This window comes from Perca fluviatilis, chromosome 15 (genome assembly GCF_010015445.1).
Source record: "Perca fluviatilis chromosome 15, GENO_Pfluv_1.0, whole genome shotgun sequence".
In the NCBI taxonomy this organism is placed as follows: domain Eukaryota; kingdom Metazoa; phylum Chordata; class Actinopteri; order Perciformes; family Percidae; genus Perca; species Perca fluviatilis.
The window spans coordinates 5,358,249-5,385,725 of NC_053126.1; the positions used below are offsets into that span (position 1 = coordinate 5,358,249).

At 41.0% G+C, this 27,477-nt stretch overlaps 3 protein-coding genes and 1 long non-coding RNA gene across 9 annotated transcripts in view; 1 reads left to right on the forward strand and 3 right to left on the reverse strand.

Moving 5' to 3' along the window:
* Positions 1 to 583, reverse strand: part of LOC120575093 (cold shock domain-containing protein C2-like) — an 8,663-nt gene extending 8,080 nt beyond the window's left edge. For both annotated transcript variants that reach the window (XM_039825701.1, XM_039825700.1), the window contains exon 1: positions 401 to 583. The gene's annotated coding sequence lies outside the window, so the exon portion shown is untranslated. The remainder of the gene's footprint in view (positions 1 to 400) is intronic.
* A 1,625-nt stretch (positions 584 to 2,208) lies between these two features.
* polr3h (polymerase (RNA) III (DNA directed) polypeptide H) lies at positions 2,209 to 8,502 on the reverse strand. Of its 5 annotated transcripts, none has more exons than XM_039826298.1 (7): positions 8,072 to 8,502; positions 6,856 to 6,952; positions 6,643 to 6,729; positions 5,861 to 5,924; positions 5,235 to 5,469; positions 2,790 to 2,844; positions 2,209 to 2,753 (listed from the first exon to the last, which is right to left on the reverse strand). In XM_039826298.1, exons 1-6 carry the CDS (start codon positions 8,180 to 8,182, stop codon positions 2,794 to 2,796), a joined length of 645 nt encoding a protein of 214 aa, XP_039682232.1. In that variant the 5' UTR covers positions 8,183 to 8,502; the 3' UTR covers positions 2,209 to 2,753; positions 2,790 to 2,793. The 5 variants fall into 5 exon arrangements, with proteins under 5 accessions (XP_039682232.1, XP_039682229.1, XP_039682228.1 ...); XM_039826295.1 differs by having other exon boundaries at positions 2,209 to 2,759; XM_039826299.1 differs by having other exon boundaries at positions 2,210 to 2,744.
* On the forward strand, positions 3,466 to 4,184 carry LOC120575483. The gene is made up of 3 exons (XR_005641997.1): positions 3,466 to 3,476; positions 3,572 to 3,962; positions 4,048 to 4,184. It is a non-coding gene; the product is annotated as an uncharacterized LOC120575483 (long non-coding RNA).
* Positions 8,503 to 8,816: 314 nt separating the features above from the next.
* LOC120574211 (aconitate hydratase, mitochondrial-like) lies at positions 8,817 to 26,596 on the reverse strand. Its single transcript, XM_039824432.1, has 18 exons — positions 26,525 to 26,596; positions 23,487 to 23,629; positions 22,746 to 23,004; positions 22,553 to 22,645; positions 21,781 to 21,939; positions 21,483 to 21,633; positions 21,235 to 21,339; positions 21,048 to 21,139; positions 20,157 to 20,262; positions 19,665 to 19,822; positions 19,429 to 19,502; positions 18,595 to 18,706; positions 17,775 to 17,957; positions 17,122 to 17,217; positions 15,965 to 16,156; positions 14,776 to 14,908; positions 12,678 to 12,799; positions 8,817 to 12,553 (listed from the first exon to the last, which is right to left on the reverse strand). Exons 1-18 carry the CDS (start codon positions 26,594 to 26,596, stop codon positions 12,422 to 12,424), a joined length of 2,382 nt encoding a protein of 793 aa, XP_039680366.1. The 3' UTR covers positions 8,817 to 12,421.
* Positions 26,597 to 27,477: the final 881 nt, after the last annotated feature.

Here is a 27,477-nt window from a genome sequence, read left to right on the forward strand (position 1 = left end):
GTATCTTTTTGTTGCGTCTCGTTTTTTATTTTAGCCAACAGCGAAACGTTAAGAAGTCTTCTTAAATCTACCCGACTGACAGCCACAATCATATCTGCAATTTGTCAAAAAAAGGTGAAAGGCGGAAATATCAGTCAATGCTATTTCATAATACAACTTGGACAAAAGCAGGGTGAGAGGTCCGTTCATTAGAAGACCCGGTCAAATATGGTGGACATGTAACCCGATCAGTCCTCCATACAATCAGAGATAAATAGGCTAATATTTAATAGGCTATCATATTTAGAGGTTATTCTGTCAAGCGTGCAAAGAAGACATTGTCCCGATCCCAAAACAAAGCCACGCTGACACACCCCTGCATGCACTTCAACGAGCGTAGATTAACAGAAATGTTACTTACCGCATTGGGTGCGCTAGTAGGTTGAGGATGATCAGCGTGTGCGAGAGTGTGCCTTAACTCGGCGAGTATTATATAACGACTTATTAAATAAATAAGTCGACCAAATCCGTGCAGTCCGACGGAAAACCCTGGCGTGACGACGCGAGGGCTGCTGAGTCTGCGCAGCTGGCGGAGATTCCAATGGCGTGATGATGAGAGAGTGTGTGTGTGTGTGCGTGCGTGTATATATATATATATATCACCTTTATGCAGCTGTTTTTGTGCTGCTCTATTATGGGAAAGGATGTGTAAAAAAAAAAAAAACTCCAGTAATGCAATGGACTTTACATTTTACAATTTCATCTTTCATCACAGATACAAAACAATGTCTGAATTGAATGTCTAACAATGGGTAAGAATGTGTATGTGGGGCATGAGTGAGGCTTGTGTGTGTGTGTGTATATATGTTAGATTTTAGCTCGTATTTAAATGCTGCAAATTGAATTGCTCCAACAACATTTTGTTGTATAAATATATGCAATGACAATAAATATCTATCAAAGATGAGTGAAGAGAGCCCTCATATATACAATACAAATATGAGATGGATGCACCGAGTCTGCAGTACTAGTTATTTACATGGTAAATCATTTCATCCTTTTCTTAAGCGGAGCTTTCTTTAGGCTATATTTCTCTAAGGAGGGTCACATGCTAACCATGTATTTTTGTTGATATAAACTCTATAGTATATATCTATAGTCTGACCTAGTTTCACAACAGACAACTGGCTATGCAGTTGTCACATGAAACACAGCCTACTGCATTTCTGATCGCACAACAAACACAAGTACGTGTGGCTTATTAAACTAACAGTGACAGACATAAAGAGTGCAGAGAGCAGATCTGTTACAAGCAAGCAGGACGGTGTCCTTCACTGGCCTTCAAACTGTAGGATTTAAAGGCCGCTCACTAATCCGTTTTGATATACTTCCCATAATAACACAAAATGACAAATCACAACCACTCACGCAGATGATAAGCCCTTTTACTGTGAGACAAAATAGACGCACACAATATTACAAAGGTTGTTAAATAAATTGAGGATGCGTGCACAAAATCCTTTGGGAGAGGTAAAATCTCAAATACAAATTAAATATTTTAAGCTTGAAATTGTTTTGTCCCACTGAAAAAACTGTTTTTATTGTTGCACGGTTACCTGTGTTTAGATCTTGATGATGCAACTGAGTTTTAAACTGTCCTGTGGGTCTAATTTCTATCAACAAAAATATCCCTCAGCCTTATTTCTCTCACTTTCAACCTCAAGTCTGTCGGTAAGATGTTCCATCGTTAGGGGTCAATGTAACACTTATCAGTTCAATTTTCTAAACACAAACGGACATTTGGAAAAACAGAAAAATGGGTTCCAATATCCAATTTTTCATTTTTTTTCCGCCTTGACAAATTAAAAAATTGGAGCTTTAACCTGTTTTTATTCAGAGGATCAGAAATTTAGAAAATTACAAAATTGCGTCTGGGCTCCAATTATTCAATACTGCCATGGTATTCTCTCCCTCGTTCTTCTAGCTACCCCACCCCAAACCATCAGTTGCACCTCTGACCTCAAAGTCTGTCAGTTTTGGTTTTTTTTGGTCCATATGTAGTTAATGAGCTGCATATTCCACAAAGTAGAGGAAGAGAATACCATTACAGTATTGAATAATTGGAGCTCAGACGCAATTTTGTAATTTTCTCAATTTCTGATCCTCTGAATAAAAAACTGAAAATTGGAAAAACGGGTTAATTTTTTTAATTTGTCAAGGTGGAAAAGAATTGATATTTGAACCCATTTTTCTGTTTTTCCAAATATCCGTTTGTTCTTAGAAAATTGAACTGATAAGCGTTACACGGACCGTTAGGCGCCACATCGTTTTCATCCCTGACAGATGCTGCTCAGGGTTCAACACCTCCTACTTTGAGCCATTTACGTCAGATTTTATAACCTGTGTATGTCCGACTGTCACGCCAAAGTAGTGATGACGTTGAGATTCAAATGATTAATGGCCTAATTCTTTTGAATTGGGGGTCAAAATCTCACCAAATGTCCATTGAATTATTCTGTAGGGTCAATTTCACATATGTACACATGAAGCTGGCGTGTTCAGGGCAGTATTATAAAAAAACAACAACAATCAGTCTCAATGTGACATCACATCTTGGTTCAGGGAGCTGCTCGACGTTGTGTCTTGACTTGTGTACCAACGTCCTGGGTTCTGTGTCTCCAGCTGGCCGTCTCTCGTCACGATGGTCGAGCTGTCAGTTGCCACCAAATGTCGTCTTCTTCTTCTTCTTCTTCTTCTTCTTCTTCTTCTTCTTCTTCTTCTTCTTCTTCTTCTTCTTCTTCTTCTTCTTCAGCGCTAACTGTTCCACCATGACAGCAGCCCCAGCCCCGGGTCACAGATGGTCCCCTAAAACAACAGCGCAGTGGGTCAGGATGGACGCTAAGCTACTTTTGTTACATTTTACGCACAGTAATTTGTGTCCTACAGTGATTAGTCCTATTTTCAGAACTGTGTGGACTTGGAAAGTAGTTTGGCTGCATCTCTCGCGGTAACGGTTCTGTAACCTTTATGAACTGTTTGAACGACCGGTCTAAATGGAAAACTCAAACCTGACTGAGGGGTTAAGGTGGTTTCTGTCAGTTTTTGAAGTCCATTGGATTTTCAACACACACGTACGCCTACATATGGTCCTTGTACCTTCTGAAATTGTGTTTTAATGATACGATGATGAAGTGTGAATAAATAATGATGTTAAAATTCTACAAACATGAAGCTGCCCTTGGAAGTACGATGACGTGGCAACCACTTCTCTAAATGCAATTTCTATTATAACCACTGGACTAAAGAGCCCTATTATTTTATCTTATTTTGGCACTTGCTTTCCTCAGCTACCTCACTTCTTTTCCTCCCGTCTTCACCACTGATTGGCTCTTGTTTCCACCCTGATTACCTGATTGAGTTCACCTGCTCACTCCTTATTTAAGACTGCACTCCCTCTCAGTCACTCTCTTTTCCACCTTCACATGGGGCGGCAGCTGGTAAGATGAGTTTTACTATGCACGTATTTCTTCTTAACGTGTCTGATATTTAAATGACCGCTTCCATCTATCCATCTTTGTCTGCTTATCTGGAGTCGACCGCTCCAGCTAGGGACCCCAAATTTCCCTTTCCCTGAGCCCCAGCTCTGACTGGGGCATCCCGAGGCGTTCCCAGGCCAGGTTGGAGATTGGTTCCAAAGCCCCTATGATTGAACGAGGAAGAGGTAGAGTGACCCTGCCTGGAGGAAGCCCGGGGCCCCCGTCTGGAGCCAGGCCCAGATGGAGGGCTCGTCGGTGAGCGTCTGGTGGCCGGGTTTGCCACGGAGAAGCAAGCATGGGCCCAGCACCTGTGGGAGGAACCACTGGGCTGCCACACGGGTGGCAGTGAAGGTCAGGGGGCTTCGACTGACCAGACCCGGGTGGCAGAGGCTGCCTCTCTGGGGGGGGAAGGAGCCAGAACTTGTGCAGGAGGTGGAGTTCACCCCGGTAAATGACCCCTTTTTTTATTTATCTAATTTCTTTATGATGAACATGTTAGAATATTGACTTAATTTCTATTTGTTTCTTCCAGATTCTCCAACCCATGTGTCTGTTATGTTATGCATTATCATTTGCTCACCCTTATGTTAAATAAATCTTTGTTGAATGAACTGAACTCTGTGGCTCACTCCTGCATTCTGACCGATGGCAATCATCTCTAAAACTGACCCCTCCTCCTTAACCCTTGTGTTGTCTTCCCGTCAACCTTTTAAGAAAAACACTTTTGACGTTTGACGCCTTTTTCCAGTTTGTTTTTTCCAACGTTTTTGTTGTAAAATAAATTGTAAAATTTTTCAGCGCTTATTTCTACGTCCAATATTTTGATTAAAAAAAAAAAATTTGAAAACTGGTAACACAAGGGTTAAAAACCACTTAGTGTGACGTTTCACTAGAAGACCTGACAGACGGCTGACACGAGCTCAACACTAGACCAGCTGTGTCCTAAAATAAACCGGCAAAACCAAACCACATTTCTCAGCTAGATTTAGAGGTCTGGTGGGGGGCAGCCTTCTGGGCCCATTAGGACACATTCAGCCTAAAAAACGTTGGGAGAAAGTTAGGAGGCAGCCACGAGGCTGGGACACCACTAGAGCCAGACAGATATTTGCCAATATTAGGCATTTTTCCAAACCTATCTGCATTTATAATGGCCGATAAATTAATATTTAAATAAAAACTGATGAAACCCCCCCCCCCTCAACCATAGTCTGTCCACCAGAGGGCGCTCTACAGCGTCCCTGTTGGCAACACTGATTTTTTTGTTAGTGTTTTGTTGTTCAAAGGACTTTAAGTTTCATATCTTAAGTTTGTATTTTTATACATTTTATTTATCAGAACTTTAAAATATTCAGATGTTCCTCTGTTCTGTTGTGACAATAACAAGTTAATTTTTAAACTGCATTATTATATTTTAGTGAGGACTCAAATAACTACAAACCGTTAGGGAAATCTGTTTTTTGCTATGAGTTTCTGGATTTTTAGGTTTTTAATATATCTGCCATTGTATCGGATTTTTAAATCCCCAAATATTTGTATTGATATCTGCCTTAAAATCGGTCGGGCTCTAGACATAACCATAGTTTGGTGAACATAAGTGAGAAAACTCTACAGAGTCTGAATCAGCCAAATTAACGTGTTTTTCACGCTTTTTTTAACAGTTTATACTTTAACAGACGTCCTGCTGAGTTACTGTGTGGGAGTCATGAGGTGTGTTCTTACAATCAGAGTGTACGGGGCCTCTTTCTTTTCCCCGCTGTCCTCTGGGGGCGGCGCCGTCGACTGTCCCGGTTGAGCCGGCGTGTCCGTCGCCGCCGCGGCCGGCCCCGTCGGCGACGTGTCCACAAAGACTTCATCGGTCACCCGAAATCGGATCTCCTCTCCCTGGTCCATGTAGAGATCGTGGGCCCCCTCGTCCGTCTCGTATTCCCAAAGCCAAACCTGCTCGGCTTCATCGCTGAGGCTGCAGCTAAGGACGCCTCGACTGCTCAGGAGCTGCATGTGTATATATTTATATATACACACACACACACACACATATATATACACACACAGCTCCTGTCCCAACCACATCTGGATGAGACTCAATAGTGTGTATATATACGCACACACACATATATACACACATACATATACACACAGCTCCTGTCCCAACCACATCTGGATGAGTCTCTCTCTCTCTCTCTCTCTCTCTCTCTCTCTCTCTCTCTCTCTCTCTCTCTCTCTCTCTCTCTCTCTCTCTCTCTCTCTCTCTCTCTCTCTCTCTCTCTCTCTCTCTCTCTCTCTCTCTCTCTCATATTTATATACACACATACATATACATACATGAACATTTTCAGTCAGGATACAATTTTGCAGGCTGTTGAAGTGACTCTGGTGGAATGAGAATGTCATCAAAGAAGCCCATGGTCACTGTGAAACAGAAAGGGGACAGGGTCAGTGGACTTCTGTCTGGTACATGTGACAGCCTCTCGCTTTTTAGGCACAATTCAGACCTTGTGGTGAATTTCTTTTTTTTAAATACCCCAGACATTGTTACCATTCAAGTTACATTTTATAAAAAAAACAACATGAGGAGTAGACAGCGAGAGAAGGACAGCTATTTTGGTACCAAAGGCGTGAAAACAGTGACGTGGCAGAGGGCCCGACCCTCTCAGATCCTAAAGGGACGGTTTGTGTAGACGGCACAACTGAATGAAATATAATATATGGCAAAAACAAATGAAGAAATAAGGCAGATATACAATGTATTTGCTACGGCTGACTTAGAATGATCATGAGCTGGTAATTCACAATAAAATTAAGTCAAACATTGACTTTAATCTTTTTCTTATAGAGAAACAACTAGTCTATTAATCAATAAGTAGACCTACAAAAAATTAATCGACTATTTTGACCAACCCTAACCCATTTTTCAAGTAGAAACTTACAACAGCTAGTTACAGATTCTATATGTGAGGATTTGCTGCTTCTCTCCATTTTATATTATTGTAAATTGAATATATTTGGGCTTTGGACTGTTAGACAAAACAAGATATTTGAAGAGGTCACCTGGAGCTCTGACAATAACTTTGCTAATACATTTCTGGAGATTGAATCAAACAGGCTGAGATGGAAAGACAGAAGTTACCATGAACTCCCTCTTGACTGCAGTACTTGATCTTGCCGAGCAGGATCTCATCGAGAAATGGGTGAAAAACCACATACCTGAAATGAACTGACAGAAAGACCAGAGGAAGATGGGAAGGAATCAGTGGGTTTAAAATCTAAAGAGGCGGTAAAAGTACAGTACGTGGCTTGATGCAAGTGTACTGTATGAGGAAATGAGAGAGCGTCATCATACCTTTGGTGTGTGAGGCTCCGTCCCCCGGGAATATATAGGAATCCTCCAGTTTAGTGATGTCGTACAAGCAGATGCACAGGCCAACGTTGTAGACCACCTGAGGTGATGAGAGCACGCCACAGTTATGCAAACATGCTGAAATTATAATATTCCATAAGGGATTTGGCTTGGTTGTCACGACAGACTTAAAAAAGGAAAACTCGAAATGCAAATAGCAAAAACTGACTTGTTAGCTTCTTAACTTTAAACACAAAATGCTGTACTTACATACAGAGCAAAACCCTAAATCATATGCTCAGTCCTCACCTCATATTAGCACCAATAACTTCACCACCACTGAAATGCATTTCAGCATTTTGGTTTACTGTCAAAATGTTCTAATGAATTGGGTTTCTGTTCAGTCTGGGTTTATTTTGACGGTATCGGCTTTCTGTAGTTTTGGTGATTAAACTCATATGTGATTAAGGTGTGTATGGATGTAGCATTTACTTTAGTGTGAAGTGTTAAATACCTGAAAGTCTCAATCCCATTGGATGAATTCAAACTTTGAATTTTGGATCTTTTTAGAGAGGACTGTGATTGTTTCTCAAACTGTCTGTATGTGATAGTGTGACTGGCTGTTCTTATTTCTCCTGCTGCTCCCAGGTCTCTCTTATAAAAGAGATGACTTGTTTAAATAAAGGCAATAATAATAATAATAATAATAAAAATAAAACTTTACTTTTTTGACTATTTTGCATGCTAGTTTGAACTCAAAATCAGAAGTATACTTAAGCATTGTGTTCAAGTTTTACAAAAACACCACACACACACACACACACACACGGTGCATGATGCACAATATTATATCAAGTGTCACGATAAGTATGCAATATTTTTTTTATGTTTATTTGTATTGTTTCTAACATGTCCTGTTCTGTAGACATGCTCCTTATTTGTAAAATAAACCTTGTGTTGTAAGAAAACTTGTTTTATTTGTTATGAATCTATTTTTATGCGTTTTCCCGTAACTTTTGTAATTTTACATAGGTTTAAAAATATTGAAATTAATATCGATATAGCAATATTCATAATCAGTATCGCAATATCACATTTTGTCAATATCGTGCAACCCTAACACACACACCTTGTTGGCCAGTTTCTTGTTCAGACACACACCCACACACACCCACACACACCCACACACACACACACACACACACACACACACACACACCTTGTTGGCCAGTTTCTTGTTCAGCTCCTCAGCTATGGCGTCGTTGAGTTGTCTCTGGAAGTTCCACGGAGGGATCCGGACCGTGTCCACCATCTCCACCAACACGAACATGATGCAGACTACACTCTGTGAGCATCTACTCACTTACACACACATAATGTCACACACACACACACACACACACACACACACACACACACACACACACAAAGCTGCTGTGGTAAAACAACCGGACCGCACTGTCAGCTGGGCTGGGAGGTGTCGCCTGTTTTCAGGACAGCGTTTCTTGTTTCTCCACAGCGGAGATGAATTTTATTTTATCAACAAATGTTCAAAATCGAGCTAAAGACTACAGGTAAGGTATAACAATCTACAGCAAACTCACAGGAGCATCCATGATGTCTCCACGTGATTATTTACGACAGTGCGCTTTACGACATGTCGCAAAACTTAAAGGTGCAGTGCCCATTTTTAAAGCTCTATTTGTTAATATATGTCATTATTTTTCTTTGCATTGCCATAACTTGGTATTTGGTTTTCATACTTTTCACAGATTTTAAAATTAAATTAAATTCCCAAACTCGTTAAGTTTAATGATATTATTAGCCAATTATCATATACTGTACATAGATGAAAATTGTCTGGTACCACACCGTTAGCTGCTAGAAGCCTGTATATCTATTGGAACAATCACTTTATCTTATTATTGATTTCATTAAACAAAGAAAAACACAAAAACATCCACTTCGGAATTGTATCTTTATTAATTGACCAGTCATTTTGTAATTGTCAAGATATTTGAAATCTCTCAAGCAACAAAACTGCAGGCGTTTTCAATCATCTACTTTTACAAAGTCAGATTTGATTGCAGAAACCGGAGTGTAAGGGGGAATCATCACTATGAGAAAACACCTGTTCATAATCCATATTTATTTGCCGTGTCTGAACAAACGAAGCATGGAGTAAAATGGATTTCAAACACATCAGAGGGAAGCCTGACCAAGCACACCTGAGTACAAAATGACACAGTCGGCATTCCTTCATGAACAACATCATTTGGATTTGTCACATTACAGTAGCGCTTTTAAAACTCAAAAGGAACCAGTGAACAACAAAGTATTATTTTACATCGAAGTACAAGCAAACTGCCGTTTTAAATGTGCTGACAGAGAACAAGGGATGGTCAAATGCATCAGTATTTTTTCGAATGCGTGAATTCTGTACAAAGCAGCCCCCTGTGCATAACCAAATAATTATGGACATGGTGATTTATTTGAAAGATCATATAATAATGTGTTATTTCCCCAAATACAATGGCTATGGATAACCATTACTTCTCAACATCTCAGTATTTTCATTAGGCATCTTTGGCAGTAAATCGGACACACTGGTGAGGAGTGTTTAACCATCAAAGTGACAAACTTTATGAGGGGCAAAAAGAAATGAGGATTCTCAAAGTGTTGAGTGGTTGAGTGAACAGGTAACCCCTACAGGGAATCATTCGTGTCCAACATATATCTTTAAAAGTTGGTCTGCTGCTATTTCAAATCATCTGTGTCCCTGAAAACAGTTTGAAAGAAAACTAAAAAATTAAGAAAAATACACAAAACCGTCATGAGTCACCTTCCTAAAAATGACAAGGACCTTTTTCGCTGTCAAAGCCCAGCAGTAACCGACAGCTACAATCCGATATCTGCGCTGGAATTTAACTCCCAATCCGAGACTGGTGTGTGAAACCACTAGGTTAATGGGGCTTCAGCTTATTGAAGACAACAGAGGGGACTCCATGCCATGACATTATGTTACAAGTCTTCACAAACAAGAGTTAGCGGCTCTCATTTAGAAAGCACAGCTAGCATACATCATGCTTGATCTCTCTCTCTCTTTGTTTATATATCTATATAATGATTTATCATTTATGTACACACCTCTATACAAAGTGCAGCTATATATCACACATTTACACACAGGTCCAAATTTAGTAACTTGTTTAGTACATAGGGATTGACCTCAGGAACTGTAATAATCCGAAGGGTTTTTACTTCCTAGACAGCAGAAAGAAGAAGTGATGGATTTATAGACTCTGGTCGATGATAAGAGCTAAACATAGAAGACTAGCAGTACTCCAACATAAAACATAGCAGCAATTATGTCAAACATCCCTATGCCCACAACAATACCTAACCAGACGGTTTCATTAGCGCACACTAGGGTATACATCATGGTAAAACTCTGGTTTATACCAATAAAGAATTATCTTGGATTTCTACTGTCTGAAAACTTGCGTATCCACAATGAATATTACAAGTTGTATGTCAGTCCTATAGTCTCACACACACACACAACAGAGATGTGCGCTGAAGAGTGAAATGTTTGCAGACGATAAAATGAAAGCGTAGCAAAGCGCCCCTGAAACTACTTCCACAACTCTACAAAGTGCTAGTGTACAGGCATCTGGACACTAGATTGTGCGTTACTTTGTGTATCAAGACAGCAGGCCTGCTCATGCTGCGTAGGAACCAAACCTCAACCTGAAAAAAAAACATGCAAGTCATAAGACAAGCAACAGCCTGTCATCTCCCATTACAGCTACACAAGGCAATTTCACACGCTGCCAACTCCAGATGATAGTGAGGAGAGAGACACAGAGAAACCACGATAACAGAACGTTTGAGAAGCATTGTTCCAGAGGGTGTACAGTAATTGGGGATAATGAGACGAAAGACCTACTATAGAAGAGAAGAGCTTTCTCTGGATATATCGTGGCAGACTTTTCATGACACTGTTATGCTGCAATTTCCTCTGGGCACGGAAGAGTTCCTGTGTCTATACCGCACACATACGAATTTACATTAAATATATCTTGCCAAGTGTAGCTTTGAAGTCTAACAACATAAATGTGATTTCAGCCTATTACCCCAAACATATCAGGTTGTGGTTTGGACTGCACGAGTCAGCCTGGTGAGAACAACAAGAGAGACGGGATGAGCAAAGAGGAACACACAGATGCGAACACAGACCGATGTTAACCCCCGATAAAAATAATCATGCACAACACACATACACACAGGACAAAACACAGATGGAAAGGAAAAAAAAAATGGAAAGGCTAGCGCTAACACAATGGCATTATGTGTTGTGTGGTTTGTCGTCCCAGTCCCGAGTTTTCACACAATGGGGTGTTATATCATGCAAAAAGACAGAGAACGAGTCAAGCAAGCTATAGAAGAGCAGCAGGAAAACACAAGATCTCAGACAGAGTGAATGGGCTGTAACCGTATCGGGACCATGGGATTTCAATAATGCCGCTTACAGTAAATAAGTGTGCCTGGTATTTTGTTTACAGTGTGGCTCCCAACTACAATTAGTGAGGAAACGCATGCTCAAGTCGTTTAGTGGAGAATATACACGTAGAATTCTAGAGAACACGTGGGAAAGAGGTGACCCGTCTGGAGATAATGAAGGAAAAGTACATTCAGTGAGCTTATCGAGCTGTTTGGATGGAGACTACTGAAACAAACATTAAATAGGAGGTATGATTGATAACAAGAACTGTCTGGTCTTGGGGTGGATTTTGCAGTTTAATAATTTAAAGCAGAAAGCGGTCGGTTAACTCGTCACTGCTTCACCAATTTTATTTGATATTCTGCAACTAACTTTATTAATCCAGGGTCTGAATCATTAAAGATGGTATACAGTGTACGTGATAATAAATTATGCTTTATGTTAATGCTTCCACCAGGCTGCATTTTCACAAAATTAGGATAAGAAACTGTTCAATAGAGAAAGATGAGCGTCTGTGTATGAAACATTTAGCGAGACGCTGCAGGGTAACACTCAATGAACCGCTAAGCTTGACAAACCTGATGTTAAACTGAGGAGTGCTGCCGGTACGAACAATGCTGCCTAATACAAAGACACACACACACACACACACACACACACACACACCGCTAAGCTGAGCTAAGAGTGCGTTTGTGTAATTCTGCCTGTCGAAGTGCTTTTACAGTAATCCTGTCTGTGCATGTACAGTATATGTTTGTGTGTAAGTGTGTGCGCTTTTAATTTGTACAGCGACCTTGTGTGTGTGTGTGTGTGTGTGTGTGTGTGTGTGTGTGTGTGTGTGTGTGTGTGTGTGTGTGTGTGTGTGTGTGTGTGTGTGTGTGTGTGTGTGTGTTGTTTTTACTGAGCATGACTACAGCTGTCCCATCAACCAACCAGTCTGGTTACCATCTACCGTTCACATCGTCTCTTCCTCTTTGCGAAGCCCCTCTCTAGGCCAACATTTCTCCCTTTCTTAACCCCATTCCAAGGCCCCTCGATTGGCCCCGCCTCCCTCCTCTCTGCCAATTACTGGAGCTCCTTCATCCTGTTGAGAGCAGAGCCAGCCTTGAACCAGTCGATCTGCGTCTCATTGAAGGTGTGGTTTAGAGAGACGGACACCTGGCTGCCATCGCTGTGCTTGATCACTGCTGTCAGGGGCTGGAGGGAGGACACAAACAAGATCACATGTCAATCACTTATCCAGTTGTTCTTCCACATAATGTTAAGAAAAGACTCCGCTGTCCTTTGGATCAGCGTTGCATTGGTGCAGAACATTGCTCACCTTGCCGGGAGCAAAGGATTTCAGCCCAGTGATTGAAATCTTGTCATCGGGGCGGATTTTGTCGTAGTCGCTGGGGTCGGCAAAAGTCAGAGGCAGCAGGCCCTGCTTCTTCAGGTTAGTCTCTGTGTGGAGGGATAAAAGATGGAAATATGAGACATAACAGCAAGACACTGACTCATAGTTACTTCCATCGGGTAACAAGAGAAGGGCTCCTTGTCGGTCAGAAGTATATGTTACACAGAAATACAAGGTCATGGAGAATAATGCATAAAAGTATGCGCGTCTGGTTTTTATTGATTAGCAGCAGTCCTCATGATGAATTAGCAGTTCCGTTCACACAGGATTCATGATGTTGGAAATCTTTCTAGTCAAGACCAAATGATGTTCAAAGCTTTGTAAACAGATATGTCAGCTGTCAACTTTTGTGTGATTCTGCTGAGGAAAACTTTTCACAAAAATGAATGCAACATTCCAGAGATCAGACAGGCTTTCATCTCACCACTTAGCTACATGTAGCCTCCAATAACAAACTGCCACTAATGGACGGTCATTTTAACTTGGAGACTCTCTTAGACGCTCCTTATTCCGGCAGACTGTAAACATGGCAGACCGGGGATTATTCGAGACTTTTTTTCTTGATGGTCATTATGGCCGTTAATATTCCAGATTTTCAGCCATATAGAACAACTACCGGACATGTGTTTTAAATAGCCATATAACACCCTATATTTAAAAAAGCAATAAATCAAACGCTATTTACACTATTTTTAATAATTAATATACAGAACAAGTTTAGAGATTATGCATTTATAAGGGCATGGAGAGAAAAGAAGACACACCGACCGTGCAGCGCGCCACCGCTGCAGAATTATGAGCGCCACACAATCATTAATATCCTCTGCTCTTGTGTTTCACAATAAAGATATAAATAGAAGAATGGCCTATTATTATGTCTGTAGAGCAGGCCTCTGCTGTCGCACCTGGTGTAGCCAGTTTTATTGATTATAGTGAAAGAGCAGGCGCTCCGTAAACGGTCAGCAAACGTTACGTTCAATGTAGCCTGCCTGTGCCTACACACACACGCAGCGGAGCAGAGGAAGACCGGTAAAGGGAATATAACAGATGAACGGTTTAAAAGCGGTGTTAAGAACTGTGTTTTCATGCTGCTGTACCCTGCCTTGTCAAACTTTAATAAATGAAACTGAAAGACAGAGGACGGCCAATTACTTCATGTCCTATGGTCCCTGTGATAAGGTCCGGGAATTTTGAACCGGGATACATGATAACCTATGTCGGATTGCAGTGACCCAGGTTCCGTTCAGCCCAAGATTATTTGTTCTGGGAGATGGGTCAGTCCTAAGCAGGATGGATAAGCACATAAGAAGCTGGGTCTGGTCCAGACTCGTTTAATGACAGCCAGACAGATTATTTGAAGAGGATGGAGGAATGAAGGGGTGCCTTCAGTCCAGGAGTGGGCTTGTGAGATGGCTAGGGTGGCGGCATTTAGAAAAAATGTCATTTAAACGGTTTTCCAGATTGGATGTCTACACTAGAAAATGGGGAAAGTACCTGAACTTTCTGGAGGGCTCCTAGGAATCTTTGTGCTGGGGAGAGACGTGTATGATGGGCTTATGATGTTGTCATTTATACATATGTTTATGGTTTATTGTCTATTTTGTTATTATTTTGTTGAATGGTCTCGAATATTGTAGTAACTGTCATATTTTCTTGGGGGGGTTTTCTGGGTGGGTGGGGATGAAGAAGTAAATGAAACTGAATGTTGTCGGTAGGCTACCAGTTACAAACAGGCTCAAATTATGGTAGATCGCTACATCATCTTCTTTTCATCTGCCCGACAACTACATGCGTTGCCAGCAAAAAGCTGGTATATGCTATTTTACCTAAACCCTGTGCCAGACTAAATAATCATCAGCTTGCTCTGGAACCCAATCACACTTATTAAGATACTGCTTCCCTGTTGCCTCTACCTTTCACAAAGAAAATATATTAATGGTTTGAAGCATTATAAAATTGCCAAGATCTCTCTTAACAGATTGAAGTTTGCATGTTTTTTTTCTCTCTGTGCTCTGGAACCTACCGTGGATTCTGGCAAAGCTCTTGACAATGATGGCGCGTCCTCCAAGGTGCCGAGGCTCCAGGGCAGCGTGCTCTCTACTGGACCCTTCTCCATAGTTCTCGTCTCCTACCACCACCCAGTTCACTCCATTGGCCTGGATTATACAGTTAAACAAAGACAAAGGACACATTTAAAGGACAATTCCGGCGCAAAATGAACATAGGGGTTAATAACAGATGTGTACCGAGTCAATCGTTCTCTGGGATCTGTTTTCATGCTAATCGAATGGGTCTCTAGCTTGAAACAAGCTTCCGCAAACCGGTGATCAGCTGCTAATGCTAGCTTTCGGGGCAGAGGGTAAATCGCTATTTTATACCACTAAAAAGGCTCAAAATAGCACCACACTTCAACGGTAGCATAATGAGGGTCCCTACATGTAAACCGAAGCATTGAGAACTTTGTAAGTGTACAGACAGTTTATTAAAAAGATAAGATTATAAAAAAAGTAGCGTTCACGTTTACATGCGGGCGAACCACGAACGCCATGCAACCAGTAACCAGTAACATAGCTCAAACACAGCGTTTGCGATTTGACTGGTCATGACTGTTTTCCAAGATGGCGCCCGCATGGAATTGTCCTTTAAACTGCTGGGAAAATATGCAACACAAATAATAATGGTCTGGTTTTTAGTTTAGCAGCACTAGCATGAAGCATGCTACAAAATCTATACTCAGTTGCCAGTTTATTTTGTACACCTATCTAACATTAATGCAGTCTAATACAACAGTCCTGCAGTAAATCCCGCCTTTATGAAATTTATAATGTTCCGTTTTTTGTTGAAACCGTTTGAGAGATGTTGATTCAACTTCATGGTCATTTTGGAGGCTGCAGTTAGTGGTGCTGTTTAACTGTACTGTGTTATACTGACAGGTGTTCGTATCATTGTGTCCATCCCACTTAAATAAAGGAGGGTAGTCTAAATATCACAAACACCTTTCTGTATACTGCAATACAGTTCAACAGCACCGCTTCCTCCAAAATGATCAAAAACTAAACATTGGAACCTTCATGACGGCAGGATTTATTGCAGGACTGTTGCCGTTAGACTGCATTAGTTTTAGCCAGCTGTACCTAATAAACAGGCAACCGACTGTGCATGTGCCATCAACGTAACGTAACCATCAACAGACACCGTCCCATTAAACTCACCTTGTAGTGGCGGGCCACATCAGGCACACCTCCGAATTCTCCTGTCAGCAGGTTCTTGACTTTGTTGACGGCATCATTGTCAATGTTGACTGCACCAATCAGCATATTGTTGGAGATGTTGTCCAGGTGACCGCGGAATTTCAGCCAGGGCCCGGCAGCGCTGATGTGGTCGGTGGTGCACTTTCCCTTCACCTACAGCAGCGGAGGACACGAGAGGAAGGAGAAACGGAGGATGAGGAAAGAAGTGACAGAAACTAAACAACGGCTATTTAACACTACACCATTTATATGATTCTGGGGAGTTTCAGTCACCTTTGTGTAAACGAACGAATCAGCTAAAACAATATACTCATCCAAAAACATGGGGGCCCTTCACTATTAGAAAAGCTATTCTACCTTTTGTGAACTAATTATTTCTATTCCTCCTTTAACCCGTCCTAAAGGGCATGAACACGGTTTCTGTGCGAACTGAAGGGTTTTAGTCTTTGTTGAAAGAAACTGGTCTAAGACAGGAACATTGGCCCAATCCCAAAGTGAGCCCTGAGGACTAAGGACTAAGGACTCACAGACTTAATTGATCTCAGGTACTAAGTGAGTGAGTGTGTGAGGCCACATGGGCTCAGATAGGTAGGAATGGGATCGGGACAGCACTTCACGAGATCACATGTTACCTTGGCGACGTTTAATAACAAAGATGTTGCTGACACTTGCCGGTTTGGGAATTTTCATTTTAAGTTTGTTGCTTTCCACACGTCGGGGCCCAGGAGACGGCTACCTGATTCCAAACTCTTGTTTTACAAGCTGGACAACAGGTTGCTCTGTTCCGTGGTCGTGTGTCGTGCTATTGTTTACCTTCGTAATTTCCGGATTTCCCTATGGTCTCCGCGGTGAACGTCACAACGCTTTGAACTGTGGGTAATTCCCTTTGGTGAAGTCTGCATCGATGCAGACTCACGGAAAGGGCTCGGTAAGTGTGTACTCAAACCCTCACGCCCTTTGAAATTCCACATTGGGACAACCCTAAGCCCTTACGAATTTCGCGAGAACGCGCACTAAAGTCCGTGAGTCTGTGAGTCCGGACTTTGGGATTGGGCCATTGTGTCAAATTTTCCTACTTGCACATCCACCACAACTTTCTTCCCATTTCTGCTGCTCACCTTGATGAGGACCCTCATGTCCTCCATGTCTTTTCCATGCCACTTGTCGAAGGGCTCCAGCAGCTGCAGACGGTTGCTGGTGGGGCTCACCTGCACCTGAACAGCATCAAATCAGGGTAAGACATAAAAATGGTTCTTCCAGGGATATTTTCAAAGGCTAGTGGGGCAGACAACTCCCAGATCAAACTGAATTTTATTTGAACACCAAAACAATCCTTTTCTGTCTTGACAACTGTCACATTACACATTTCTGCCTAATCAAGTCTTAATCATGCGGTTTGTTTACACTTGTTTACTCTCTCATGTAGTGGTTTCAAACTGTTATTGGGTTATGACCTCACTAAAAGTCTGTTTTATTAGTGCTGCTCTCTAGATTGTTGAGATTAGATACTGTATCTTTAAAATATTGGGTTTACTTTTGTTGTGAGTATGAAGGTTATATATGTAAGTTTATGTTTTGTTGTACCCTTGATGTACGAACAAGAGGTCTTTTGATGTATTGCGAGTATGAATGTTATGGGTGGATGTAATCCAGTGTATGTAATATTCTTATGAAATAATAGAGACCGCAGGAAGAGTAGCTTCTGTTTAAGACAGACAGAAGCTAATGGGGATCTCAATAAACAAACAAACAAACAAACAAACAAACAAACCTTTACTGCGCTGCTCTCAGCCGGGGGGTACTGGTAGGTGTCCTGGCCCGGGTCAAAGTCCCTGGAGGGGAGCTCGTCACCGGTGGGGGGTTCCAGCTTGAACTTCTCTCCGTTAGCAGCCGTCAGGTAGTCGGTCTCTGGGTTAAAGTCGAGTGTCCCGGCGATTGCCATGGCAGTGACAATCTACAATGAATTACATAATAGGCATTTAGGCTGTGCAAATGTCCAAGCCACCATGAATACAGAAATACAAATGCTATTGTTATTCCTCCATTGATACACTATGCTGTACGCATGAACTACTGTAAGTCTGTCTATTGATAGTCTATATCCATGACGTTCCACTTCCAGGATTGCTAGAGTGCCGTTGGAAATTCTGCCAGATCTCTCTCTTTTCGGCAGGATGTCCGTTACCTTTCGCTTTCTTTGTGTTGGAATTTTAAACTCCAGTCAATTTGTGAGGACTATGGTTAACTGCTCTTCAGATCTGTGCAGGGTAAATCCAGACAGCTAGCTAGACTATCTGTCCAATCAGAGTTTTCTGTTGCACGACTAAAACAACTTTCAAACGTACACATGTTCCACCAAAACAAGTTCTTTGCTCTGTCCAGCGCTTAGCACCGCCCAAGACGATTGTGATTGGTTTAAAGAAATGCCAATAAACCAGAGCACGTTTTTCTCCCATCCCGGAATGCTGTGTGGACTAGACCCTCCTCAGCAGCACTGTGGTGGAAGGTCCGGCAAAGTCTATTGATGACCATGTAATTATGAATGGCTGAGCTTGTATTTTGCTTCATGTTCAACCTGCAGTACTTCTTACCTCAGGAGAGGTGACAAACGCATGAGTAGCTGGGTTAGCATCATTCCTGGCTGTGAAGTTCCTGTTGTAGGATGTGACAATAGTATTCTTCTCTCCTTTTTTCACATCCTTCCTGAAGAAAGTCAAAACACGGAGCATTTTAGTCTGAAAGAATTTTCTATTTGATCTTTAGACTTTACTTAGTACTTCTGTGCGGTGAGCCACCAATCTCCAATCAGTTTACAAGATTAAAAAAGTCTAAAGCCCTGCTAGTGGCCCTTAGTGGCTGAGGTGTTTATTACATGATGCAACAATATGGAAGTATTGGAACGAAAAACATACTGATGATTTCCCTGTTCTTACAGCCTTTGTAGAGGAAGAGCCATTTAAAAGGGTTTGTTCTCTTTTATGACAATTTGCTTATGAGATTTATTGTATGTACATGTGTCATTTTGGCCTCTGATTGATGCTAGGGGGAAGTTTCTCAAAAGTCCAAAATAGAAAAGAGTTCTGGTGAGCATGAATAGTCTTTAGATTGATATTTCTTGTGTAAAGTTGAAAGAAATTGGCCCGGTTGTAGTGCGAGAGGAAAGGTCATCAGAAACAGTGGTATTATCCTCTGAGGATCATAAATATTCACAGTTCATTTAATGGAAATCCAGTCATTAGCTTTCATGAACCGGTGTTGGTAGAGAAGAAAATAATCATTATCTGGGAATACTTCTACAGAATGTCATGACAATCTGGTCGGTGGGTGTCGATTTATTTTGCTCTGTAGCAAAGTGTTGGAAGAATCAACGGCCATGAGACTGCTGCCAGCAGGGCACAATTAGCCTTTACAAATGTGATGCATACCTGTCCCACTGTCCGATGCAGGGGCCACAAGCATTGGCGAGTACGACACCACCAACGTCACTCAGGATCTTGGTCTGAAACAGGGACAACATGAATTTGAAGAAATCCTTTCCTGCATCTTTCAAACACATACTATTGTCTAAATGTCATATGTAAAAAAATAAATAAAAAAAAGACTAGGACAAACTGCCCAAATACTGGGTCACTCGCTAAATGTCGGTGAGATTCTGACTCACATATCCATCTCTCTCGATAGTGGCGCGGATCTGCTCAGAACCAGGGGTGACTGTGAACTGGGCCTTGCACTTCAGACCTTTATCCAGAGCCTGCTTGGCCAGAGAGGCCGCCCTGCCCATGTCCTCGTAGCTCGAGTTGGTGCAGCTGCCGATCAGACCTGCAACAGAAAAGTTCAATGCCGGTAAGAGGAGAACTGAGAACGACCGTAAAGTGAATGAGTATACAGTTAGTGGCAGATAGAGACGGTTTTTCCACATTAAATGGAGAGGAAAAGTGCTGAAGAGAAGTCACAAAGAGACTTGCAAGTATGTGATTATACATCTTTATCATCATAATCATATTCTACTCATCCTGTCAATGATATTGTAATTACTGCCAGTAATCTGTGTATTCATTTTACACCTCTCTTAGGAACTAAGAAAGAAATATCATATTTCACCAGAAAGATATTGAAAATTGTAAGATAATACAGCCGTGTCACAAATACTTACCAACTTTAACCTCCAGGGGCCAGCCGCTCTTCTTAGCCGTAGCCCCGATCTCAGACACAGGGTGGGCCAGGTCGGGGGTGAACGGCCCGTTGATGTGAGGCTTCAACTGTCAGAGGAGAAGGGAAACAAGGCATAATGAAGAACAGCGATAATTTTAGTAATGTAGGACATGTTTGCATATGCTATAAATATTGTTATCTAAATTTGGAAAAGAGGAACACTGATGGCACAATTAGTCTGCCTCATGCACCGTCATCGCCACATGATACGACACAAGACGAAGCAAAAGTATGGGACTAAATGAGAAGTGGGTGCTGTAGTTTTTGAGTGGAAGCTTTTACTTCCAACATTCAAACATAAAAATGGGTAGGTCAGTTATTATTAAAGAAAGCTGTACATTTTTGGTTTGCTGCCCAGCTTCAGTACCTAGGTCATCCATCAAGGTAAATCATGTTTTAATAAACAGGTTTATATGTTGAAATGCTTGTCTTAATAGAACACACATATTCTAGCAGCAAGGTGCTCCAAAATATAAATCAAATGATCTACTATAAAACTCATACCAGGTATTATGGTAGTAGGACATACAGTGTGCCCCAAATCCATATTACATCCTGATTCTAGGTAGGTATGTAGTGTATTCACACTGGAAAAGTGAGCCAAACCAGACAGCATGCATACTAAAGTCACAGTTTGACCGTTGCATATATTCTATAATTTCCTGTTGGTATAAAATTGTAAAGAATGTTGAATTATATGTCTACTAACTACTAAAGCAATATACTATGATGCTCAGTATGCAGTACAGACAGTAATGAATTAATAAGTAGTATGGATTTGGGATATGCCAATGTCTTACATTACATGACTCATGAAAATGTTTTGACTGACCTCGCTCAGGTTAATCTCTACGACCTGGTCGTATTCACAGCCATTATCTGGGACCAAGTCATCTTTGAACTGATCAGCCACAGCGGCAATCTCTGAGAGGGAATGAAGAAGGGGACAAAGTTGCAGGTAAGACGCAGTAAATAAGGACTCAACAGACAGAGACTGAGAGAACAGTAAGGGGACTAACCTCCACGGCCAGTTTTCTCCATATACGTCTTCATGCGGTGGTTGTAGGGGAAAACAGACGTGGTGGCTCCAATCTCAGCACCCATGTTACAGATAGTGGCCATTCCTGAAAGAAATTAGAATGTCACTTTACCTTAAGTTGGAAGAAATGTATCATCTATTCAAGCAAGATATGGTCGGTAGTTGATGCCGTCACTGTTGTTCGTTTCTTTCTTTGATGTTCACATGTAAACATCCTCTCATCCTCACCAGTGCAGGAGATGGAGTCAACTCCAGGCCCATGATACTCCACAATGGCTCCAGTGCCACCCTTCACAGTCAGGATGCCGGCCACCTTCAGGATGACATCCTTTGGAGAGGTCCAGCCAGACAAGGTTCCGGTCAGCTTCACTCCAATCACCTGAAGGGAAAAAACACACACACACACAGGCTTAAACAAATGGAATAAAAACAAGCATTCGTGGAGACATTTATTGGTTGAAAACAGGGTTTAAGCTGCTAATGAAATTAAAATTAATTTACAAGATTGCAGGTGTCGAGAACTCACTTTAGGACACTTGAGCTCCCAAGGGATTCCAGCCATGACATCCACAGCATCAGCTCCGCCCACTCCAATACAGATGGCCCCCAGGCCACCGCCATTGGGAGTGTGGGAGTCTGTACCAATCAGCATCACTCCAGGATAGGCATAATTCTCCAGGATGATCTGTCCAAAGAAAAGGACATTTACAGTGTAGATATATAAATGAAAGGAAACTGAGAACCATACAAGGGATGAGGGTGGGGGGTGGGAGGGGAAAAGTTTGTGTAATATTTGTGTTTTTATTTTGTATTCATTTAATTTATTTAGCCGTTTTCTTTTCTTGTTTTCTCTTCTGATGTTCAAAAATCAAAAATCATCATCCTAAGGTTATACATTTGTGTATGTTCCTTTTGTAAAATACAATTTTAAATGTATCAAACTGTAGATCCTTGCTACACACCATTAACATCTTGAAAGAGCTTCGGTTAATACAAACAAATCTTAAAAAAAGAAAAAAAAGAAAACGACATTTACTGTCAGTCACACATACTTTCCTTAGGACGTAAAATTCAACAAACTGCTATTTAAAAGGGACTACTTTTCTGGGAACTTCTTTCTGGCATCCTTCCAGAAAAATAGTAATTTCAAAATAGCAGCCAGTGGAAGTATGCTGAACACATACATCATTCTGCAAAGTCATGGTCAAACACCCAAGGGAAATAACAATATGCAAAACCCATTTTCGAGCATTAACGAAAAGCCCTTTATAGCATTAGTATAAATCAGTGTACTGTACCTGATGGATAATCCCTGATCCGGGTTTCCAGAAGCCAACTCCATATTTAGCACCAGCAGTTGCAAGAAAGTTGTACACCTCCTCGTTTACTTCCTGTGTTAAGAGTAATTGGGAGAGCGATATGTTCACATATGATGCGTCACACACAATATGTATCTGATATTCCTTCCATCTGTCCTCCGTCTATCCTCACCTTAGCCCTCTGTAGGTCCTCCGTCCCTCCGATCTGAGCCTCAATCAGATGATCGCAGTGGATGGTGGAGGGGACCGCCACCCTGGGCAGACCACTGCTGATGAACTGAAGCATTGCCATCTGAGCTGTAGCATCCTGCATGGCCACGCGGTCTGGACGCAGGCGCAGATAGGTGCGGCCGCGCTCGATCTCCTGCCCTGCTGGATCGTCCAGGTGACCGTACACGATCTTCTCCGACAGAGTGAGAGGCCTGCTGAGCCTGGTGGGGCGGATTAATGGAAAGATGTGGTCAAAACATTGTGCTGCGTTGGCCACAGAGCGTTTTTAGCACCAGAAGTTTTATAAATTTGGCTAACCTACTTCTCTAATATGTATTCATATTTTAAGTGTTCTTGCTGTGTCCTTCTGTGTTTTGTGTCTCACTTCTGGAAAGTCTGACGTCAAGAATCCTGGAAAAGCTCTGAACACCATTAGGAATTATGGCTTTATTAGACAGCTAACTGTTCATACAATAGTCATAAAATAGCCACACAAAAGGCTTTTCCTATTCTTATATTACAGCATGCATTGAAGACCAGGACATCCAAAATTAGCTCCGTGGGCCCTGCCGTCAACACTGCAAATGTCACAACATTTACTGTGCAGCTGTAATAAACAGCAGCCATTCCTCATGAGCCAAACTTTAATCAACAAGGACTCTGTGTATGTGCATGTGTATTTCTGAGAAGGGCAGCTGCTGACCTGCTGCGCACAATCTTGATGTTCTCGTGCATCTTCTCATAGTTAATGCTGGTGTCAGGCTCAAAGCGGCTCATAGACACCTTGGCCTTGGCGTTGAATACTGCGGAGACATGAAAACGCCTTGCCCCGGTTCCAAGGGCCAGCTAGACCAGAGCAAACAGAGGACAGTTTTGAGAAATAACACCATAAACAAAGTTTTACTGTACGGTTTACACATTACATTTTGAGTTATGTAATAACCATGCAGAGAAAAGAGCGGTCATTAAATTATGCAAGAATGGGACCACATGTGAGGATTGTTAAAACATGATCTTGCAAGTGGCACCAGTAAAAATGTGGTGTACAAAGACAGAAAAAGAATCTCCTTTTTTGGTCACACAAGGCTCGGTCAGTTTGGTTAAACATTGACATCAGATCAGAAAGAGACAAATTTGGAATGAACTAAGTCGCAGGCTATCAAAACACTTTCCAAATCTTCCTGCTACAGGCAAGAATATCAGACTGACACTCATCTATCTGTAGAGACTGTATGGAGCATTTTGAAGACCTTTCTTTTAGGGCTGCAAGATATGAGGAAAATATTTAATTGCGATAATTTGACAGATATTGCGATTGCGATATGATTCACGGTATTGGAGAGAATTATATTTTCTGTATCATTATTCTCATTTTCATTTAAAAATATTAAAATGATTATAGTGTGATTTTTGCGAGGATCTGTACAATGTAAAACTTTATTATGGAGTAAAATAGATCCAACTATTGCATCACAATTGTGACAGGAACCCAATATTAGACTGAATGTTAGAAATGTAATCACAACACTGAATCAGGTTTTTGAGTAATTTTTATTAGTTGATGTCTTTTGCCACTACTAGCAAAGTAAGCTACACTAAGATATAGGATTGGATTTAAATCTGTCATGCCAATGAGAGACCCAAGGCAATACATGAGGGATGCTATGTTCACTTGCTTAATATCTGACCCTCAGTGTTGATATTCGGTGGAAAGTCACTAGGTGGCAACTGGGTGAAAGTTTATACAGCTCATATTTCAGGGGTAAGCCTCCCCCGCTAGGCCGTTAACCGACAGTCTGATACACTACACTGTTACCTATGTATGAGACCTAAAACCTACAGGCAAAGTAAATCAGAGGATCACTATTAACTACAAACAAAATCAGTGTAAATAAACCAGCAGCAGTGATACATTTGCTACAAGGCCCTTTCTCATAGCTAAAGACATTCTTTTGGTTGTCAGCATTGACCAGTGATCCAAAAATATTCTAAATATGGTCAGTTTGGTCCTTTTCAGGTATTTCATTAGCAGAAACAGACATTTTGGGAGGTCATTTGCCAAATACTATTTGGCAAATAGTAATTAATGCATTGCAATCTACCTTATTGCTCCAAATAATAAACTAAACATGCAATAAAGACTATTTTTTGGGGGCATTTCACTGCCTTTATTTTTGACAGGACAGCTGAAGACATGAAAGGGGAGAGAGAGGGGGGAATGACATGCAGCAAAGGGCCGCAGGGCGGAGTCGAACCCTGGCCCGCTGCGTTGAGGAGTAAACCTTTTGATATGGGCGCCCACTCAACCAACTGTGCTATCTGGGCGCCCTAAACAAGCAATAAAGAAGTGAGACTGAGGACTGAGACTGGCCTTTTTACACTGCTTTGTCAGTGGCTACATTGTCTGCTGATTATTTTCAAATGAAGAAAAAAAAAAAAACATCTCATAAACATTGACTGAACGAGCTAATGGCTCAAAATCAACCAGTCTTATTTTCACAACAAATCTCCATTACTGTGTGTACTATAGCAGTGTGTTCTCATATTATCCCTGTATTTATGTCTCCTTTATACCATATCATATTATTTTATGGAAATAATGGATTCAAGGCATATGCGATTGCTTATACACTACCGGTTAAAAGTTTGGGGTCACTTAGAAATTTCTATTCCACTCCATTATAGACAGAATACCAGCTGAGATCAGTTGCATTGCTTTTTCAATCAGGGCAGCAGTTTTCAGATTACAGTATGTGCTTACATATACATACATACATACATACAGTCAGCCTTTTAAAATGATTTGAGATTAGTAAACAAAATGTGCCTTTGGAACATTGGATGAATGGTTGCTGATAATGTGCAATGTAGATATTGCATTACAGATCAGCCACTTCTTTCTACAACAGTCGAGAACCCTTTTGTAATTATGTAAGGGCAGCAGTTTTCAGATGACATTATAATGTCATCTGAAAACTGCTGCCCTGATTTTTAAAAACAATGCAACTGATCTCAGCTGGTATTCTGTCTGTAATAGACATTTATAAGTGACCCCAAACTTTTGACCGGTAGTGTATATGTGATGAAATAATCTGTAAGAAAATTGTAATGAAAATATTCAGATAATAAATTGATGAAGCACCAAGAGAAGCAAGACCTCCCCCAGAACTAAACTAAATGTATTCATAATTTACAAGACATGACATGATGAGACTAGTGGCTCCTTTTGTAAACAGCTGCTTACTGAAGGCCCTGTGCTATTTAAAATAAAACACAAAGTATCTGATTTGACCCACAACCCAACACACGACCAGAAACACACTTCTGTGCATCAGTCCGAGCAGTTAGGAGCCAGCCGTTATGAAGTGCGTGTTAAGAAAACTCCGTAACCTTGCGATCACCTTGCAAACAACAGGGCGCCTTGGGACCGTTTTCAGCCAATATTCAGCTGGTGTCGACTGAACTGGATACTGCGATTAACAATAACACGGTATAATACTGGCTCCTGTACGGTCGGACGTGGTTTATAACCGTTGCAAAGCGCCGCTGTCATGTGTCAGACGAGGACACCGTGACCTGTTAACGGCGGCTCGGTGCGCACTCTTCTCCGCATTTACCCGCTGCCGGTCAAACGTAAGCAACAGCGGATGTACTACACGACATAACATATCTGTTGTCACATGTGTAGTCGACAGCAAGGCAGTTAAACACTCTGTAAAAAGTAAAATAACGTTTTCTTACCCGCAACCTAGTGACAGTCAAACAGTAAGACGCCATTTTGTTCACTGACAAAGATGATAGTGTCGCCCTCATGTGACGTAACTGGCTTAAGGAGCTCCTTAATTTATTATTGGGCTACATTTTTTAAATGCGATCTATTGTTTTTATTTTCCACTTTTTCCACTTCTGATATTTTTAGTCATCTGTTTTTTTAAAGTTATATGAAATCTATTATCTCTGAATTTGTACCTTTTACATTCTTAATAAAGTTAATAAAAAAAATAGAAAATATGATTGGGTTAAATAAAAATGAATAAAAAAGACTAAATGTACCGTAATCAAGTACATATAAATATGTTTATGATTAAAATAGATTTTTATCATTATTATTATTATTATTATTGTTAGTATACCATAAATATTGTTAAGAAATAAAAAGCAGTTATTGTCCCTTACAGTCCTTCTCTGAACTCTCTTTTGACGTCTTTTAAAATGCATCATCCAACATCCTGAACACCTTTATTTCATATAAATCTAATCTTGTTCTCATGTACAAACTAGGCATGAAAAGTAACAAACATTTACTTGAGTACTGTACCTAAAAGTAACACCTCCTAAATTAAGAATTCCAATATGTTATTTCCGTGGCCTTAGCCTGGGAAAACCCTGACGAAATTTGAGATTTGCTCTGCAAGTCCAAGTTCACTCTCAGTTACAATTGAGAAAGGTCTGGTGTCAACCAGGTTACCATGGCCTATAGGAAATATTTAACATTTGTGACATAAACTAGGCTACTCACTTTCAAAGCCATAAACCAGAGAATTACGTCTCAATCTTGTGATGTCATCAAGTATTAAAATTCTGGCGCTGCTCCATGGAAAATGGCCCATTTGATTCACTTTTGTACTATCTGTTCCCTTGATGTGTAATTTACAACCTTGTTGTTTTGAAAATATTCTCTCCCTGAAATACAT